We start from the raw sequence: 20815 nt of genomic DNA, 5'->3' as shown, positions 1-20815 counted from the left end.
ATTTGGAGAACCGAAGCTTGCTTTCTTCCACAGAGAAGACTTGTGAACGACGCCATGTTTCTCAAGAAGCATGAAATCCCATGAATGAGTGGTATGCAGTTTCCTTCCTTTGTTTAAGAATATAGAGACTACATTTGAATGCTCTGCATTTAACAATTAACTTATTAATATTTTCGTTTGGTGAAACCAAAGGTGGATGAGATAACGCATGCAGAATTGGAGGATCGATTATAAACCTTATAAATTAATTTATAAACATTTATAAATAAATGTATAAACTCTTATAAATAGCTTATAAGTTCTTGTAATAGTTTTACAAACCTTTATAAATAGTTATATAAATATTTATATGCGTTTTATAAACTTTATAGATGGTTGATACAAGGTTTTATACGCTTTTATAAATTTATAAATATTTTATAAATGGTTTTATAAGCCTCTATAAATAGTTATATAAAATATATATATATATATATATATATGTATGATTCTAAATCTTCATAAATGGTTTATAAACATTTATAAATTATTTATAATCTTTATAAAGCCTTATAACTGATTTTTATAAACTCTTATAAATGAAGTATACTTTAATAATATATTAAGAAAGCCTTATATAATGATTTTATAAACTCTTATAAAATCTAATTAATTGTTTTGTAAACCATTATAAATAATCTCTTATTTCTTATAAATAATTTACAAACATTTATAATAGAATTATAGACATTTATAATAGCTTTATGAAAATTCACTTCTAAAGTTTTGTAAAGATTTATAAACTCTTATAAGCGATTTATAAACTCTTGAAAACGATTTATTAACTCTTATAAATTGTGCTATGAAGATTATTAAACTCTTATAATACTTTTATAAACCCTTATATATAGATTCATAGACTTTTATAAATATATTTATAAAAACCTTATAAATAATTTATAAATGATTCATACACCAATTTCTAAGAGGTTATAACTTATTTTATAAATATTTATAAAATAGCTATAAAAATGTTGAAACAACTATCATTCACATCCATGTGAAGTTTCAGAGACTCGATTACAACATCACCAACATCACGTTGAACGTTTGCTTATTTGCTATCTCCAAGGCATGGGTTCCAGCTATCAAATCTGGTTTTGGATGAAGGTGAAGCCTGAATACAAGAACTGGTTCTTGCTCTCCAGGAGAGTGTGATATACATCGAAGATATGCTTCTCAAGATTTAAAATCTTTCGTAACCTCAAGAAACCTGTCATATGTCTCCCGTTGATCATAAAACATGTCCTTAACATCCTTGAGGTACGACAAGGCATCATTGGTTTTTAATTTCTGAGAGGCAACGTCCCCACTACTAGTGATTCTCGCTCCTTCTCCTCTTCCTTCTTCGGTGTCACCACTGCCAGGGACCGGAGATTGTCCATATCTACACCAAATCAATCTCTAATTAATCACTTCAATTACTCGAAACGTTTATTCCTAGCAAAAAAATCACTCTCCATGCATCAAATAAAAAAATGATCACCTCAAAACAGAACCAAGCCATCAACACTAAGTATAGTTTCACAAGAAAATCAAAAGTAAATTTATTTTCTAATAAAGTGTTAAACCAACGCAATCAAAAAGCTGAGAGCAAGAAGGTTGATTTTGAAGTGAAGTATAGAGAAACTCACAATTCGCCTCGAGAAGAAGCCAAAGTGCGTCGAAATTGAGAGCCGGAGCCATCTCTTATCCGCTTCATGGCTGCAAAAATATCAAAATTCAAATTAAAAACAAAACAAAAAATCATATAATAACCGAAATCTGAAATTGAGGGACTCAAAAAATTCCCCCACCAGGGATATGCTTGTGAGACCTAGTTTCTGAGAATTTTGATAGAAAATGTAATTAGGTTCTCAGATCTCCGAAACGAGTGGGGAAGAAGCACTTAGATCATCGGCAAACAGAAGAACTCCAGCGAGAAAATCGAAATTCTCCAAAACTGGAAATGAATTGTGATATGCTCTGATTCCAGAAGTTTTGATGATGAATCTTGACGGAGAAGGACGACGGATCCGTGGATCTCGAGGGAGATTGATACGGAGAGAGACCGAGTTCGACGGAAAGGGGCGATAGGTCTCGACGGAGAGAAAGAAAATAACGCGATGGAGAAGATGATTAGGTTAGGGTAATTCAGTCTTTTGTTCATTGATGAAAGTGGTATTTGTGAAAATGTCCCTAGAGTGGTGGCAAAATTGAATTGTAGTATCAAACAAAGTGTATTTGTAAAATTTCCCCATTTTAAAATTATATACTGCTATTTCTGTATCAATCACTTTATTAAAATTTTAAATGAGATTATACAATTTCTACAGTATACTGTTATTGCTTCTTCATCAATTGTACCAATTGAAATCTAAAACAGTTATACTCCTGTTTATAATTGTAACAACAAGAAATTACCAACAGTATGTTTGAAATTGGATTTATTGTGTTTCTGGCTCGATTCATATTGGAGAAAGATATTATACCATGTCTTCGTACTAGTAACCGCTGTTCCTGGTTTGGAGGGATTATTTGGGTCGAAAGTCAAGACCCCGATTCCAAAAAACAGAGTTTTGTAAACATTATGTTTTAAATAGTAACATAGAGTTGAGACGCTGAGATATGCATATGCTTGTTGTGTATGACACTATTCTGCTGATTTGCTTGGACTGTGTAGCGTTTGTAGTATCAAAATCAACTAAAGAATATAACTATTTTAACATATTGTGGTTGTTAACATATAAAATGGTAGAAAATGCGCAATAATTTATGTTGAAAATGATACCTTTGAGAAAATGAAAATTATGTCACAATCTTGATAAGCCTACACCGATCTTTTAAAATTTGGACATTATTCAAACAACCTAGTTTTTTTCATAAGTTAATATAAATGAATGGATTTTAAAAACTAATTTAGCAATGATGTTTAATACTAGCATCTTAAATGAACTCTAGTTTTGTCAAAAGAAAAAACAGAACTCCAGAATTGTCTATCTATCTTCTAGGGTTGGCTTCGACTTTAACACCTAAGACTATATCTTGACCCGTGCGACCGTACGGGTATTAATTTTCAGTTTTAATTTTTATTTATTTATATTAAATATTATATTATAATATTTGATCGTTTTATATTGATTAAGCTAGAGATAAATATTTGGGTATCCACTCGAATTCGGTTAAAATTTATTCGGGTTTGAGATTTTCGAGTTTAAAGATTCTAACTCTATTCGGGTATTTATAAACTTTGGTTCCGGTTTGATTTAGATCTTTGCGGGTTTGATAACCTGTTTAAATTATTTTTAAATTTTAAAATTTTATATATCTTTAAATATCCTTAAATCTAAAAAAATATAACATATAAATTTGAGTAATGTAAGCTAAAGTACCTAAATTAAAAATTAAAATAAATTTAACTTGAATATTTAGATAAGAATATATATATATTTTAAGTATTTTTGGTGTTTTGATTATTGTTTATCTACTTTAGATGTTTACTTTTGATTATTTTTTATATTTTAAATCAACTTAAAATAGTTAGATATTAACTCGAAAAATAGCTAACATATTGAAGTATATAAATATGATTTAAATACATTCGGATATCCGAAATATTTCGTTCGGATAAAGTTTAGTTATGGTTCTCTAGATACCAAAATGGTAAATCCGTTTGGATATTATCTAGTTTCGGTTCAAATTTGGTAATACTTTTCGTTCATATTTGTTCAATGAAGAGTTGATATTATAATTTTCATGAATTGTTTGTCCAATAAAAATGTATTTTTTTGAATTCGACATTATTTTAATTGAGAAGTTAATGAAGTGTATTTAATTCAAATTTAATTTTAGAACACATTAATGTAAGTGAAAAAGATAAAGCATTAAAATAGAAAATATTATTTAATTGTGTATTTAATTCAAATTTAATTTAGGAAAACATATTAATTAAAGTGAAAAGACAGCATTAAAATAGGAAGTATTATTTAATATCAGTGGCATGGAAGTGTAAATAACACTGAAAACTAAGGGGCATTTTATATGTGTACTTCTCTTTTAATAATATAGATGTCTGAGTCGGCGCATTAGAATGATCTATACTCACTTATAAGTTATAATAGATCCACTGAACAGAATGCTGTATGCTTTATTCATCGTGACGCACCACATTATGTTATAAATGAGCTAGAATTAGTAATAGTATTATACTTTGTTCTAATTAGTGTGATAAGAATATAAGCTAGTATCATGTGTTGTCATCTCTCTTGCGCTTAATAAATGGAGCTGTATCATGAAATGATTAAATAGCTAAAGGAGAGAATATGTCAAAGGACGAGCAAATGGTTGGGGATAATTATATAATCGTAACATGTATCTTCAGACATTGCATGACATACCCTTAATTATAAGTCTGGCCATCATATCAAATTTTAAAGTTGATGGATGGCAATTCACAACATGGGGACAGTAAATTGAATTGGGCGGCAAAGAACACTATGAATAAGTTCACGCGACCAAGAATTTATGAACATTAAGTTGTAGCATCGCGCGTTAACTCAGATGCTAAATTGAAGAGGCATGAGGTGTGAATAATTTTTGCTCTCGACGCGATGTAGAGGATAAAACGTTTAAGAATGCTATTTTGAGATGTTCTCTAGCTCACGCTTGTGTGTTTTGCCTTGACCATTCCTGACAAACTTAGAATGCATGTACCAGCAGGTCTGGTTCGGGGCATAGAGAAAAGAAACCGACCGCTTAAAAAGCATCCCGATTTTATATAATTATATTAGTTGTTTGTAGGGCACTATAAAAAAAATTTAGACGAAAAATGAGGACATAAATTTGTATTTGAGTGAAGGGCATTACATGTTTTATAAAAAAAATTAGACAGTCTTGGGCTCATCAGAAAGAACCCGAAGAAGACCCTTTTGGGCCACCACTCTTGTTATCCGCTCTGTCAAGTTATATCCTAACTATATACAAAGTACAAACTCATCTCTCTCGTTTACATGCTCAAGATGTAGACTTGGTGTTTAATGTTTTGTCTTTAGGTTGCAGCAAATTTCCAAGTTGAGAATATGTCATATGAATGATGCCGACGGGTCATGAAAGAAAAGAGATTATGGAGGATTTACTTCACCTTAGTGAGCACTGCATGTTGCACCGTATCTCCACCCATCTCTTGTCAAAGTGTAGGCCTTTTAGTTGAATAAAAAGACTAGGATTGAGAATCGTTTTTTTTAAAGAGAGTCGGGCACTTGAGTAAGAATAAATATTAGATTCATGTACATTTGGCCAATCGAAAGATTACAGTCAAGAGAGAGAAAGAGAGTTTTGCTCCGGCCGGCGGAAAGGCTTTCTTAGCCACCGCCGGTCCGATTCTTTCAGTCAAGTGCAGTTCAACCGTGGCTCTAGTCAACAAGAAAAATAGATAGTTGTTATCGTGGTAGTATCGCTTCCGGAAGGGGGAGGCTTGGAAAGCTCAGCCGCCGCCGGTTCTTGTTCCCGAGGGATGGAGACTCTCTTAGATCCATCTCGCCGTTTATGTGGTTTTTGATGCTGAAGACGTTTGGTGTTTCTTTTGGCTCGGAGGAGTCGGTTTCTGTCGGTTCGGAGTTTCCGTGTGTCGGAGACGGTGGTTTCTAGGGTTTTCGTGAGATGGAGGAGTGGTTGGATGAGCTTTCGATGAGTTCGAGGTTGCTATCCAACGGATCTTAGATGGTTTTTAAGTGGAGTAGCTTCGGGGCTTCAAAGATATGAGATTAGATCTCGATCTCATTAGATCGATCGACGCTATCCCGAGGAGAAGAAGCTATGGTGGTGAAGTAGTGAATGGCGTAGGTAGACGCACTTGGTGTGACTGGTGAGACGCGGACTTTGCAACGGTGTCGTCATCTTCGGCGGAAGCTTTTTTGGCGGCAGCGTCTCAGACTAGTCTTGGAACAGGAGTCGGCGTAGAGGTCGACTTTCGGTGGTGTTTTGAAATGGGCCGTGGGCCTTATTTCCTTTTGTTTATTGCCCAAATTGGTTTTGGACTAGGTTTGCAAAAGTATGTTGGGCTTCGGCTCTGTATTTATATTTGTCTTTGGGTTTTCTATAATCTCAATTTGTGAAAAAAAAAAAATTAGATTGAGAATCGTGTAGGAGGTGGTTAAAAATAGCCCTTATGACATGTGTATATTTAAAAGACTGAGCAGATTAAGACATGTGATTAGTGAATTGAAACTTCAATAACTGCCGGTAATCCATGGATTGGGCCTAAAAAGGATTTAATTGAAACTTCAATAACGTCTCTGGCATAGATACAAAATTAGTGAATTACTAACCAGTAACCACCAATTACAGTACTCAGTTTCATGGCAGTATCATCCCTTCTCCGGCGTTGTCTCAATTCGCCGACAATATCATCTCTTCGCTCTCTCTCGACCCAATGTTTTGTCCGAAGAACAGCCTCACTCTCTGTTCCGACAGAACCACCACCGGTTCCAAAAAAGATCCCATTATCCGTCACATCTCACGGAGTCTTCACGAGACAAGACCCTTACCGCTGGATGCGGAAAACAGACGACAGAGATTTCCTCGAACACCTCCGTGGCGAGAACTCGTACGCTCAAGCTTTCATGTCCGACACAGAGACCCTGAGGCGCGATTTGGTCTCCGAGATGAAAACCCGTATCCCCGAAGAGATTCTCACTCCCCCCGAGCGCTGGGGACAATGGTTCGTCGTCCTGCAGCTTTTGTTATTCTGATTTGAGGCAAAAAGAGAGTGGAGCTTTAATTAAGGTCATTTTTGAGCAGGTTATACAGGCAGTACATACCCAGAGGGAAAGAGTATCCTCTTCTCTGTAGGAGATTGGACAATGTTGAAGAAGAAGTAGTTGTTCTTGATTGGAATCATATTGCACAACAGTTTGGTAACTATTTATATATTTTGTCGCTCGTTCATTCTATTTTTACTTTTCACAATAAAATAACATTATAGGCTTTGAATGTTACAATCCACCTCCTCGTATCACATGGCAGTTAACCGTAATAAAAATTTCTATATCTATACGTAGAAACCGCACTGCAGTTAGCGTTTATTTCGCACCGTTTAATCCGCTGTTACTATTCGAAACTATAGTAGAATTATATTCTACTCTAATGATACAGTAGAAAATAGAGCAATGAAACAAATAAATAGAGTGTAGTTGGAAACGCTCTTAGTATAGCATTGTATTAATCATACTTTCTCTTACTTTTTTTCAGGTTATGTGCACGTTGGTGTATGTCGGGTTTCACCTGATCATAACTACCTCGCCTACACTGTTGATCCCAAGGGAGATGAGCGGTTCCTTCTCCAGATTAAGGATCTCAGAAGTGGGTGTTTGGTTCCGAGGTTGGAAGTTGATGGAGTTGTGAGCTTGGCGTGGGATTTAGATGGAGTCAACTTGTTTTACACTCTTGTAGATGAACATCAAAGACCTCACAGGGTTGTTGTTACAAATGTTGAATCAGACGGGAGAGATGATACTGTGGTGTTCTCCGAAAGTGATCCGAGTTTCTGTGTAGACATCACGAGTACGAAAGATGGCAAGTTCGTTACCATCAATTCGAACTCGAGGACTTCATCCGAGGTTTATATCGTAAATGCTGATAAGCCACTGGCTGGTCTGCGGAGAGCTCGCGAGAGAGTCCCTGGCGTGCAGTGTTTTCTTGAACATCACAACGGCTTCTTTTACATTCTTACCAATGCTCCCACGGATGAGTGGTCTGGTGAAGGGTACTATTTGACTAGGTGTCTAGTGGAGGATGTTGAATCATCACAATGGCAGGTTGTTTTTTGTCCAGATGATGATGTGGTGATACAAGATATGGACATGTTCAATGACTATCTAGTGTTTTTTCTAAGTAAGAAAGGGTCACCTATGATATGTTCCATTGATATGCCTATGGAAGCAAATACGAAGGTGACTTAACAGATTTGTGATTTAACAACGTACTCTGTTTAAGATGTTTATTTTCCTTTCTGCTCTGTTTTTTTTTCTTTTTGCAGCATATGGAGGATCTTAATCCCTGGTACTTTCCTCTTCCAGCTGATTCATGCAGTGTTGCACCGGGCTCAAACCATGACTTTCAAAGCTCAGTTTACCGAGTGGTGCTTTCATCTCCTGTGGTAATATACTTTAAGAAATGGTTTCGTCTTTTGATGCCATAAAGATACTCTCTGAGTACTTTGTAACTGCAGATTCCTGACACAATCATCGACTATGACGTGTCACGAAGATCATTCTCAATCGTCCATCAGGAAGGTAGAGTCACAGATGATCTTGATGATAGTAGTACGCCATGGTACTCGGCAGATCACTCGTTAGATTCTGGAGTGCCTAAATGGGAGGAACTATCTGATGCTTACGTTTGTGAAAGCCAACAAGTTTCTTCACACGATGGAGTTGAAGTCCCTCTTACAGTTCTGTATTCCCGTGAAGCATGGAAGAAGAGCGAGTCCCCGGGAATATTGATAGGTTACGGTGCGTATGGAGAGGCTCTGGACAAAAGCTGGTGCACAAATCGTTTGAGCATGCTTGATCGTGGTTGGGTGATTGCCTTTGCTGATGTCAGGGGAGGAGGAGGTGGTGGGGATTTTTCATGGCACAAATCAGGGACTGGATCTTTCAAAGTGAACTCGGTTCAAGATTTCATCTACTGTGCGAAGTATCTGATGGACAAGGGGTATGTGCATAGACATCGTCTTGCTGCTATTGGGCACAGCGCAGGAGCTCTTCTTCCAGCTGCAGCCATGAATATACATCCAAGTCTGTTTCAAGCTGCGATTTTGAAAGTTCCTTTTGTAGACGTGTTAAACACGTTATCGGATTCGAACTTACCTCTCACGCTTTTGGACCATGAAGAGTTTGGTAACCCGAACATCCAAACCGACTTCCGGTCCATCCTTGGCTATTCTCCATATGATAACATACGCAGAGATGTTTGCTATCCTTCAATGCTTGTCACAGCTTCGTTTCATGACTCAAGGCAAAGCTTCACACTATATCCATCCTTGCACATATTTTTTTTAATATAAACCTGAACTGGTGTGTTGTGTTGTGTTGTGTTGAGGCAGGGTTGGAGTGTGGGAAGGTGCTAAGTGGGTGGCTAAGATACGGGAGAGTACGTGCCACGATTGCTCACGAGCTGTGATTTTGAAAACAAATATGAGCGGAGGCCATTTCGGTGAAGGCGGGCGCTATGCTCAATGCGAAGAGACTGCCTTTGATTATGCTTTTCTTATCAAAGTTATGGGTTATCACAAGAATAGATAACAGATCCATATCATCTTTGGTTTAGTAAACAGTTTCAGAGATAACAAGAACTTGAAACAGAATCTAATATTCAACAAGAGATTATATTTGATAGGTTACAATGATGAATGATGCAGAAGATAATACAAACTCAAAACCATGAGAAACGATAGACTCTACTAACCATAATTATTATCTTAACAATCATAGGATGATGCCTCTAGAAGCCGAACAAATGTACATAAAAGAAGATATTATATATTCCAGAGCATTGGAGAGACGACATTACAGTGTTTTCACCCGCTTATGAGCATGTTCAGATTCTCCCCTTGATGGTGTAGAGCCTTCAGTATCAGAGGATAATGGAATCTGCACTTACAAAATAGAATCAAAAGATCATGATATATATGTAGTTTCTCTCACACTAAACATTGAAGCATTTCGAACCTTATTGGATGGATCGTTATGCGTTAGTCCTTGGTTGGCTCGCTTCCCAAGATCGATCTGCACGGAAAGTTTAGCATGAGACAGATCAACGCCTGCGTTCTGGAGTGCTTGTGTTAATGAGCTCAACAGCCTGTTCACATCAGAAGCAATGTACACATTAAGAAGAAACCGACACATCAACTGTTATCACCTATAGAGAAGAAAAAAAGTTAAACAGTGTTGAGGAAGAGTAAAGAGTATCAGGTTTTTAAACTCACTCATGAGAGTAAGCAGTGGAGATGCTAATGGTTCCACCTTCAATAACCAGGTCGTTATTACTTTGGCCTGCCCCGTCACCTTGTTCACCGTGTACAAATGTTGGATGGTTGATTGGTTGTACAGGCGGTAACTCCTTGTCGTCATCGTGGTCTAACTCGTGATGACTGTCTATTGGTTTGTAAACTCTTCCTAGATCAGAGTCAACAGGGTTTTGCATTTCCGCAACGATTGCAGGTGCGGAAGAGGGTACAGTGTTTTCTTCAAACTTTCCAGGATATGGTATAACTGGAACAGATCCATTACTCGCAGCAGCTACTGGAGGGTTAGCTAAACTCTGAACTCGCCAGTGATTATTCCTCTGTTTCCAAGCAGCATAACGTAAGATTCAACAAGAAGCTAGCAGAAACACTTTCAGGTATATAACTGTCTAGGACCGGTCTTGGACCAAGCCTAATGAAACATTCGCCCTAAACTCAAAAAACTTCTAAATTTGTAAAAAAGAAAAATTAGGCCCCCAAATTATTAAAATCTTTCTTAACTCGTCTGCAGCCCCAAAAATCTCAGGATCACGTAGAGAAAAGGGAGAAAGTTATTATACCCAAGGAGTCAACTTAGTTGGCTCTTGACTCCAACCAGGATATGATCCTTCATACTTTTGCACCTTCTCTTGTAAATACTGGACGTAATCTATGACCTAGAAATGGAAATACATGGAATCAGGGTAACAAGATCTAAGCTCTCTGGATACTCACTAAAAAAACAACAATATATGAAATATATATACCTCTAGAAGGAAGGAAGCAGTATCTCTTTTCTGTTCACTATTGGGAATGATTTCTCTCAATATCTGAAACCTGAAATAAAATTAAATAAAAAGATTTAATGATTCAGCACTCATAAAAGAAGAGAAAGCAAAAATGATAATGTATCTAAGTCCCTATATACTGAGGCAGAGCAGAGTTCCTAAAACACTGAGTCCTCCTGTCCTCTTGGCAAAACCTAACGAAACATTCGCCTTAAGAAACAAAAACTACATAAAAAAAAATCTCCAAAAACATTTTTGTTAGGCCTCCAAATTTGAAAAAGAAAAAAATAAATTAGCTGAAATCATTAATAAATAGCCTCCAGTCTCCTAAATCTCAAATCTCAGGGCCTGCTCCAAAGTATTTTGCATATAAAAAAAAACAAAGAAAGCCTACGTGTACTCCTAAATCTGAAGCTAACAAGATCAGCACCAACTAGTGGAATCAAACAAAACCTTTCATTGATTTTGCTTCGTCTCCTCTGCTCAGTCACCGAATGCTTAGAGCGTATCGCACTAGCCTTATCGTTTTCCTTTGCATCTGTTTTCAAAACACACACACTAGAAAAATCAGATTCCATCTCGAAAATGCTGAAAATTGGATCGGAGGAGGAGTTACCTCTGCTCGCTGCTGCGGTGGAGTTACTGTTGTGGTTGTTGGAAGGACCTTCCCGTTTGGAGCCGAAGTCTTCTTCTCCGTAATCGTCCTCCTCTTGATTTGCTTTTCCGGCTCTCATCTTCGTCGGAACGGAGGAGTTTGTTTATTCTTCTTCCCTCTTTTGTTTGTTTCTTCTTTTACTTTCCCGTCGACGACGAGAGCCTTTTTGATTTTGGGCGACTCGTGTTTGATTCTCTGCGGCGGAGACTACGTGAGCTCACCTCTATTTTTGGCCGCACGTTTTGCTAACAACGACACGCGTACGACCCGATGTTTTGATTCCCGGTTAGCCCAGTTAATGAACCGTAAATTGTGAGACACGTGGGCTTCACGTGATAAGACGGAACTTTAACCAACCAGGGTTCAGTGGAAAGGCCGTCACGTGACCCACGTTGTCTCTTGTGATATGTTGATCCCCATATACGAGTTTGTAAATGAACGTTTTAACATTTGATATTTTCGTTAAATACTGTTTTCAAATTTTGAATGTATTTGTCAAATATGTAAGTAAGTTTTGGACGAATGAATGAACATAAGGATCGCCTTTTTATCAAGTTTCCTGATGCCTGGTCCTAATAAATATATAAGTACTTTATTTATTTTGCTAATAGCTGAAATCAACACGAGACATTCATGAAATAAACAGCAAAAATAGTGAGTCGTTCAAAAAAGTAAAACAGTGAAAAACCAAACTAATATTATCATTGAGATAGGGAAATGGTGGCAGAGCTAGACTAGCATTTACAAAACTGGTATAGGTTTTGATCGATACTAGACTATACTATGAGGGCTACACGTTTGATCATATTGGGCTTTGTGAAGCCCAAAATCTATCAAAGCAAAAAGAATAAACCTTATCAGAGCCAGGTTTCGATCCTGGGACCTGTGGGTTATGGGCCCACCACGCTTCCGCTGCGCCACTCTGATCTGTTTGCAGTAAGTCCTACCAACACTAATATTATTAATTAAATAATTAGCGTAACAATGGGCTTAAAAGCCCAAATAAATGCAATACCAAATCTGATAACCGGGTCGGGTAAACAAAACGATCCACGAACCTGAGGGAACAACCCAAGGTTTTATGAAGGGTTTATTTCGGCGGCTGCAACTTCACGGCTCTCTCTCTCTCAGATCTTCTCTTCTCTTCACCCAAGTCTGAGTTCTTACACTTCGATCTTCTCTATGCTTTTATCGTCTTCTCTGGAAGTATAATACCCCGATTGTACCCACACCCATTTTGTGATCAGAAGAAAAAAATGTGGAGGAACATTTTCGGGAGAGCCACTTTGAGAAAGATCAAGTCTTTCTCCGATTCCAACTTCTCCGGTAACAGAATCCGTCGCATCCTTCCCTCGATTGACCTCGGGGGTAGCGTTAGAAACCGATTACCCACAAACCCAGTTCACGAATTCGCAAGAGTCCCCTCTGTTCTTCGTAATCAACACTGGTTCGCCACGGCTGCGCAGACCATCGATTCGACCGACCCAGAAGACGATTCCGACGAAGTCAACGAGCTGATGACGGCGATGGAGAAAGAGACCGAAAGGGTCCGCAAAAGGGCGAGGCTTTTAGCGAAACAGCCGGCGAAAGTGGTCTGCGGGATGGGAGCTCAGAAGTACAACTCGCTGAAGCAGAGGCAGGTGAAGCTGGAGACTGAAGAGTGGGAGAAGGCTGCTAAAGAGTGCCAGGAGATTATAGAGGATATGTGCGAGCAGAGGCTCGCGCCGAATCTTCCTTACGTGAAGTCTCTGTTCCTTGGTTGGTTCGAGCCTCTCCGAGACGCGATTCAGGCGGATCTCGATGGGTTTAAGGTGAAGAAAGGGAAGATACCTTACGCGTCGTATATGGAGCAGTTGCCTGCTGATATGATGGCGGTTATCACTATGCATAAGATGATGGGGCTGTTGATGACTAACGCTGAAGGTGTTGGGGTTGTTAAGGTTGTTAATGCTGCTACTCAGATTGGGGAGGCTATTGAGCAGGAGGTAATGAGTTGGAATCTCTGTTAATTGTGTTGTGTAGGTTTGGTTTTAATGGTATGTGTTATCAGGCTAGGATCAATAGCTTTATGAAGAAAGCTAAGAAGAAGAAAAATGCTGCGACTCAGGAGGATGATGAATCAGAAGGTGTAGATGGTTCAGGAGAGGTTGAGACCAAAGAAACATTGAAGCTGAAGAAACAGATTAATACATTGTTGAAAAAGCATAAGGTGAGGCAAGTGAGAGGGATAGTGAAGAAGGCACATGACTCGTTCAAGTCATGGGGTCAAGAGGCTCAAGTGAAGGTTTGTTTTGTTACCTTTCCACACTTGTTTCATTGCCAGAAACGCTTTTTACTGTAATTACTGTGATATAAATTTTTGGTTCTTGCAATTCTAGGTTGGTGCACGTTTGATTCAGTTATTGATGGAGACTGCATATATACAACCTCCGGCTGAACAGTTTGATGATGGTCCACCTGAGATCCGGCCTGCTTTTAAGCAATCTTCCAGAACCGTCACGATAGAGAATAAGTAAAGAGTCATGTGATTCTGTTTGTGCTCATTTCACATGAATCTGTGTATGTATCTCCCTGCTGATTATCTACATTCTATTGTTTTCTTCCTCAGAAAGTTAAGCAGGAAGTATGGTTGCATCGAATGCGATCCTCTTATCCGAAAGGGCCTTGACAAATCCGTAAGCATAATTGTGGACTTTGGTTTTGCTCCTTTTTTAATCGGATATCAGTCATATACCTTTGTGATGTTTTGTGTGAACAATCTTTTACAACTATACATTTAATCTGAGATAATCTTTCTGTCACTTTGTAACTATTTTCCTTTATGTAATCAGGCTAGACATATGGTCATTCCCTACTTGCCAATGCTGATACCTCCCCAGAACTGGACAGGGTATGATATGTTTTTGCCAATAGTTAGGGCTCATGCTGTTTACTTCTGCTAGATCCCCTTTTATCCTTTTCTTCTGGGCATTCGTTTGTGTGTAGCTGTCTTGGTATATCCTGAAAATGATCTCATTCAAGTAGGTTCCTAAAATTGCTATGTAACTTGATAGTATTTTACAGGTATGATCAAGGGGCACACTTTTTCTTGCCTTCATACATCATGAGAACACATGGAGCTAAACAACAACGTGTTGCTATAAAACGAACTCCTAAGGCGCAACTGGAGCCAGTTTTCAAGGTCTGAGTTCCTTTACCTGAATTATGAGTGAATGTTGCTTGAGCTTAACCATATATTGGAATGCTTTAGAGAATTTTGAACATTTTGAGTTCATTTGATTCCTTTTGTTTTAACCAGGCGTTAGATACTCTTGGAAACACCAAATGGAGAATAAACAAAAAGGTGTTGAGTTTGGTGGACAGAATCTGGGCTAATGGAGGTCGCGTTGGTGGTCTGGTTGACCGTGACGACGTGAGCTCTCTCTCCCCTCCGCCTTCCTCTTTTTGTCTGCTTCACTCTTCTCTAAACATCTTCTTCAGAGAATAATTTTAAGCTCGTTTTGAGTTTTTTCTCACTTCTTTTTAAACTCCAAAAGGTACCCATTCCAGAGGAGCCCGACAGTGAAGACCAGGAAGAGATAAAGCAATGGAAATGGAAAATGAAGGAAGCAAATAAGGAAAACAGCGAGAGACATTCTCAAAGGTGTGATGTAGAGCTCAAACTCGAGGTAAGAGAAAGACTCCTTGTTTGATGCACTCTCCTGTTCGCTGTTCTGATTTATGAGAAACATCATTGTAGTAACATTCATTTGATTGAGCCAGGTGGCACGTAAAATGAAGGACGAGGAAGGTTTCTACTTCCCTCACAACGTGGACTTTCGTGGCCGAGCCTACCCCATGCATCCATATCTTAACCATCTGGGGTCTGATCTCTGCCGTGGCATTCTCGAGTTTTGCGAGGGAAAGCCTCTTGGGGAAACAGGATTACGGTGGCTGAAGATACACATAGCGAACTTATACGGTGGTGGTGTTGATAAGTTTGCTTATAAGGATCGGGTTGCGTTTACAGAGAGTCACTTAGAAGATATATTTGACTCTTCTGATAGACCTCTTGAAGGAAAAAGATGGTGGCTTAATGCAGAGGATCCCTTTCAGTGTTTGTCTGCTTGCATGAACCTTTCAGAAGCTTTGCGAAGCCCTTTTCCTGAAGCTGCTATATCTCATATCCCCATCCACCAGGTACTCGCTAGATTATATCATCAGAAGTAAATATGTTGGTGGTTGATGACTTACCCAAAAGGTTATCATCATCTCGCTTTTTGTATATATAATCTTAGTTTCTGTATTAATCGTTATTTCCAGGATGGTTCATGTAATGGTTTACAACACTATGCTGCTCTTGGGAGGGATCAGGTATGCCAATAGTATTACAGTAAATAGCTTTTTTTTTTTAATTAGATACATCCATCCGTACGTATGAAAATATATTTCTCCTCTAGGTTTGTTTGATTCATTTTGTTTTGATTGGTTCTGATCATAGATTGGAGCAGCTGCTGTCAACCTTTTTACAGGTGAAAAGCCGGCTGATGTGTATGCAGATATTGCTGCTAGGTACTTTCTCTATCTCTCTTTATTCCTTTATTTCTCTGGCTACATTGACGCTGTTATCTGACGGTCTTATTTTTATTTGGTTTAAATTTTAAATCAGAGTTCTCAAGATCATGCGGGAAGACGCAGAGGAAGATCCTGAAACATTTCCCAATGCCACGTATGCCAAGCTCATGCTCGACCAGGTTTTTTGACATCTTTTACTTGTTAAATTGAGCTACCTTCTGCCAAATATATTACTACCTGACAAGACAACCATCTTCTTTATTACTTGCGTATGAACATATTATCTGATAGAATTACTCTACTATTGTTGAAATTTCTTAGGTTGACAGGAAGCTGGTAAAACAGACTGTCATGACATCAGTGTATGGTGTTACTTACAGTGGCGCTCGTGACCAAATCAAGAAGAGATTAAAAGAGCGTGGCGCCTTTGCAGACGATTCACAAAATTTTCATGCATCTTGTTATGCAGCAAGAGTAAGAACATCTTCTGCCAAATATTTGAGTAGTTATGCATTATTGAATTGTGAATGATTTTTTCTTTTTGGATTTTGGAAACCAAATGCTGATTCCTCAATTGGTTATGTTTCTAGGTCACTTTGAAAGCACTGGAAGAGATGTTTGAAGCTGCTAGAGCCATCATGAGCTGGTTTGGTGAATGTGCAAAGGTCAGTTCTTATTATAATCCATGACGCTCTTCTTTGAAAGAATTTTTCACTTGACAACAATGAGAGATTGTTTTTTCTGTGGTGGTGGACAGATAATAGCTTCACAAAACAAAGCAGTTTGTTGGACGACTCCTCTTGGGCTTCCCGTTGTACAACCTTATCGGAAGAATGAAAGACACTTGGTAATTCCTCTTTTTTCAACTTCTTTGATCAACCAAGAGCACAAATGGTCATCAGCTGAGGGGGCAATGAATCTTTTTGCAGGTTAAGACTACTCTTCAGGTGTTAACTCTACAACGAGAGACTGAAAAGGTAACCAACCGCCTTCATCTTCTTCTTATCTTTGTATTTTAACAAGTTTTTAAGCAGAATTTGTCTCAACTTTGTGCATCATACATATGCTGTATTGTTGGTTCAGGTCATGGCAAGGAAGCAGATGACAGCTTTCGCACCAAATTTTGTACATTCCCTTGATGGGTCTCACATGATGATGACAGCAGTCGCCTGCAACGAGGCGGGTTTGAGTTTTGCAGGTCAGCAACTTCTAGCTTTCTCCATATATGCATGTTCTGATATAGATTTTCTTCACTCTTTATCTTCTTTACTCATAATAACGGATTTGAAATTTTGTAGGGGTGCATGACTCATTCTGGACTCACGCATGTGATGTTGAACTTATGAACAATATACTCAGAGAGAAGTTTGTCGAGCTCTACGACAAACCAATCTTAGAAAATGTAATCTAGACTCTCCTTATTATATAGCTTTCAGGGGCTTACAGTTACCATTTTTTTATTAACTAACCTCGTGATGGATTGTGTTATATGTGTGTATTGATAGTTGCTGGAGAGTTTCCAGAAGTCATTCCCAGGCCTAACTTTTCCACCATTGCCAGAACGAGGCGACTTTGATCTGAGGGAGGTCATACGGTCGCCATACTTCTTCAACTAAGTTGCAGCACATTCACGTTACTATTGCATAATGGAAGCTCCAATGTTCCATCTAACAACATTCAGGGCAGAGTAAGTTTTGCCTCTTCATGCCAATATTGATCAAAGGGAAAAAAGGTTATTTGCAATCAGCAAATTGAGGAATGTTGAAGTATGGTTAACCTCAGTTCAGAGGTGGGGCTTAGGGATTACCTGTAAATAACACAGAAAAAGAGTGTTTCAAAGATTGGCATTAGGGAAAGGATAGATAGATAGAACCAATGGCGTGGCGCTCCAGATAGCTTTGTCAAAAGATTCAGTTTCAGCTCTCTAGTCTTTTACGGAGTTTAAGTGTTGTAATAACTAAAAACATGTGCTAAATGAAAATCATTTAGGTGATCTTAGTGGACTCTTCAATTTTGGATTGACGTGTAAGTTGTTTCTTTTTAATATTATACGACATTATACTCATGCGTTTCAGATTCAAATTGTGGAATAAGCTCATATGAGTGCAATAATCATGAAGCACAGTAAAACTGAAGAGTAATTTATTTCAAAAAAAAAGTTATATAAAATGAATAAATGTACAAAGTAAAAATTGACCAGTAATCATGATAGTGTTTTCATTTCAGATTTAACCAAAGGTACTACTTTAGCTTAGTGGCTTGATTAAAAAAACCTGAAAGGAATGTTCTTGTTGTTCTTGTACTTTAAGAGATGATATACAAGTGACATCAACGGAGAAGTTTTGGGTTTGGTCTTAAAGGGTTTTCATGTGGTATTATTAAGACCTACAACTACCTGGTTCCTTAAAGGCGTCAATGAATTCAATTTCTCTGTGTGTGAGGGTGTTGGGATAACTTGTTGCTATGTTCAAGCCTGAGTGGTTCATCAAGAACTCTGGTCATAACAGGCTCAGACGCCTTCAGGGTTAATTTGCTTCTGCTTCTTTTTTTGATCTTCAAAAACATGCTTTTGGTATGTTCTGTGTTTACTTCAAAATATTGCCTGAAAGCAGAGGAGTTGAAGTAGTTGCTTGCATAGCAAGCAATGTTCATGGAAGTCCTAATAAATTAGAAAGATGTTCAATTTAAACACCATGAAAAAGAAAAAACCTAAATGCCTTCATCTAGCTACTATGCGGAGCTGGGAGGAATCCAAAACATGCGACCTGGTGGTGAAGGAGAGTCGGAGAGATATGAGATGGTGCGAGTAGCCAGATCGCAGATGCCAAAACCGGAACCATGGCCGCCAAAGTAAACCGAATTAGGGTTAAGACCAGGGTAGTCCTTGGCAGAGAGACAAAATGATTCATTATCGCCCAAGAAAATGCAGAGATCGCCAATATCATCAGTGTAGGGACCAACACCTAGCTCTTCGTCTTGCCTAAAGACCATGATCTTGTGTGTCTTCTTGCAAAGACCTTCCTTGTTGTTGTTGTAACTCGTGTCTCCCCATGGCGCAGCTTCACCTTTGTCATCAAATCTTTCCACAAACCTAACAACAACATATGACAATCTCAAATTTTGGTAGTTGTAGACAATTTTAATAATAATTCTATAGTATTATTTTTTTATAATTTAGATATATATATATATATATATATATATGTATGTATAATTTTTTAAAAAGTTTTCAAGGTTTATAAACAATTTAGTAATGAATTATATAATTATAAATTTAAAGATCTATATATATAAAAAAATCTTAAAATTTAGGAGTTAGATAGATACTAATGATTCACTAGCTTATGCTCAGAATCGGTCCCCGAGTTTAAAAAAAAAATTTGAAAAGATTACCAACAAACGATGAAGGATTGGCCAGAGGATGACTGGACTAGTTGCTGTTGGATCTTGTAACGTGAGAGACACGTTTCTTTCTCAAGCTCTGGCATCTCATCTAGAAAGTTAGAGAAGGGGAACCTCTTGTAGCCACTAATTACCGGAGTGAGTAAACCGGGATTAGATCTCGGCGTGAAATCGGTTGGACCGGTGTAGTCAGGGTTACAGTTGTTCAAGTAGAATCTCTCGTCTCTCTCCGAGTAAATGACAGCAGAAGAGTGGAAAGACGGGCAAGGCACGTCGACGCAAGTCCACTCCGAGTCGCCGAGCCGACAAAGGTTGACTCGAGAGCCGTAGAACTTGACGGCCACTACTACTTCACAGTCAGAGGAGATGGAGACATTGACAAGATGCTCAAACTTGTCTCTGGTTAATGGAGGCAAAGATATCGTCTTCTTCTTGGAGAGGTTGGAGAGACGGACAGTGGAGTCATTCTTGTTCATGGAAGCTAACCATCCTCTTGATGAGCCTATCCACTTAGATTCGTTGAGCTCCTTTGGTAGAGTTTTGTTTTCGATCTTTACTTGCTGTTGCGTCTTGGGATCGTAGAGGTTAAAGTTGACGAGTTTACCGCCGCAGGGAGAGTCTCCCACGACGTCGCTGCCGAGGAGGAGGTAAGGTGTGGTCGCCGTGGTGAAATTCGAGCGCCGGGAACAGAGACTCCGGGTTGGAAATGATGGTAGATTCCTGGAGACTCGGCGGAAAAGATGAGACATTATTATTGTTCAAAAACCCTAAGAAGTGCTTTTTTTTTTGGGAGAGAAGAGAAAAACCCTACTCAAACTCTGCTCTGTTTCTTTAGAGCTCGCATTGATTGGAAATGCAGAAAATGTAAAGTTTCTATATTCGGAAAAAGCCTCTGAAGAGGAAGGGTAAGAAATTAAGATTTACTTGATGTCTTTAAGAAAATAAGATTTACTTGCATCTTTTGGAGGTGAGATATGTTAGCAAACGACCAAAAGGCTTAATGCTCACATACTTTGAGAACATGTTTCATTATATGAGTAAATTGTGTCACGGTCTGGCCTTGTTACATTTGTTTCATTGTGTTCCAACTTAGAATTAATAGATAAGATCTGAGAATTACATGCTCGGGAGACTCTTTTCTTAGCTGTGTAAGTTGCTCTGAAACAAAGATTTAAGATAAGAAAGTTGAAGCATCTATCTAGTACTGTTAGAAAAACTTTAATTTATCTAGAAGGTTTGATTGTGACATCTTTTTCTGCCTACAGAGGGGAGAAGAAGAAGCAACTGCAACCGCTAGATTTTTTTATATGCTAAGGTCAAAGATGTGAATATCTTATCCCCAAGTGTCAAGCAAGAACCAACAACTATAGCATATAATATAATTCTGCACAACTG

The 20815-nt window shown here is 38.2% G+C and overlaps 4 protein-coding genes, 1 long non-coding RNA gene and 1 other non-coding gene across 6 annotated transcripts; 2 read left to right on the top strand and 4 right to left on the bottom strand.

Annotated features, from left to right (window-relative positions):
* Positions 1-958: 958 nt before the first annotated feature.
* On the bottom strand, positions 959-2162 carry LOC108825609 (uncharacterized). Its single transcript, XR_001945270.2, has 3 exons — positions 1836-2162; positions 1674-1743; positions 959-1426 (listed from the first exon to the last, which is right to left on the bottom strand). It is a non-coding gene; the product is annotated as an uncharacterized LOC108825609 (long non-coding RNA).
* A 4105-nt stretch (positions 2163-6267) lies between these two features.
* On the top strand, positions 6268-9411 carry LOC130499385 (uncharacterized). The gene is made up of 6 exons (XM_056993365.1): positions 6268-6736; positions 6817-6932; positions 7267-7967; positions 8054-8173; positions 8246-9033; positions 9122-9411. The coding sequence occupies exons 1-6, from the start codon at positions 6375-6377 to the stop codon at positions 9318-9320; spliced, it is 2286 nt and encodes a 761-aa protein (XP_056849345.1). The 5' UTR covers positions 6268-6374; the 3' UTR covers positions 9321-9411.
* LOC108827857 (transcription factor BIM2) lies at positions 9362-11644 on the bottom strand. The gene is made up of 7 exons (XM_018601357.2): positions 11426-11644; positions 11263-11347; positions 10789-10858; positions 10603-10698; positions 10004-10362; positions 9747-9876; positions 9362-9668 (listed from the first exon to the last, which is right to left on the bottom strand). The coding sequence occupies exons 1-7, from the start codon at positions 11541-11543 to the stop codon at positions 9585-9587; spliced, it is 942 nt and encodes a 313-aa protein (XP_018456859.2). The 5' UTR covers positions 11544-11644; the 3' UTR covers positions 9362-9584.
* Positions 11645-12319: 675 nt separating this feature from the next.
* On the bottom strand, positions 12320-12391 carry TRNAM-CAU (transfer RNA methionine (anticodon CAU)). Its single transcript has one exon. It is a non-coding gene; the product is annotated as a tRNA-Met (tRNA).
* Positions 12392-12565: 174 nt separating this feature from the next.
* LOC108827855 (DNA-directed RNA polymerase 1, mitochondrial) lies at positions 12566-18081 on the top strand. The gene is made up of 19 exons (XM_018601355.2): positions 12566-13449; positions 13515-13748; positions 13843-13976; positions 14073-14139; positions 14296-14354; positions 14528-14645; positions 14763-14876; positions 15001-15132; positions 15227-15643; positions 15767-15817; positions 15945-16015; positions 16113-16197; positions 16340-16492; positions 16609-16683; positions 16776-16865; positions 16948-16995; positions 17102-17216; positions 17317-17420; positions 17524-18081. Exons 1-19 carry the CDS (start codon positions 12721-12723, stop codon positions 17632-17634), a joined length of 2907 nt encoding a protein of 968 aa, XP_018456857.2. The 5' UTR covers positions 12566-12720; the 3' UTR covers positions 17635-18081.
* Positions 18082-18617: 536 nt separating this feature from the next.
* Positions 18618-20169, bottom strand: LOC108824503 (uncharacterized). The gene is made up of 2 exons (XM_018597939.2): positions 19412-20169; positions 18618-19109 (listed from the first exon to the last, which is right to left on the bottom strand). The coding sequence occupies exons 1-2, from the start codon at positions 20167-20169 to the stop codon at positions 18749-18751; spliced, it is 1119 nt and encodes a 372-aa protein (XP_018453441.2). The 3' UTR covers positions 18618-18748.
* Positions 20170-20815: the final 646 nt, after the last annotated feature.

This window comes from Raphanus sativus, chromosome 9 (assembly GCF_000801105.2).
Source record: "Raphanus sativus cultivar WK10039 chromosome 9, ASM80110v3, whole genome shotgun sequence".
In the NCBI taxonomy this organism is placed as follows: domain Eukaryota; kingdom Viridiplantae; phylum Streptophyta; class Magnoliopsida; order Brassicales; family Brassicaceae; genus Raphanus; species Raphanus sativus.
This window is presented reverse-complemented; position numbering and strand designations above follow the sequence as displayed.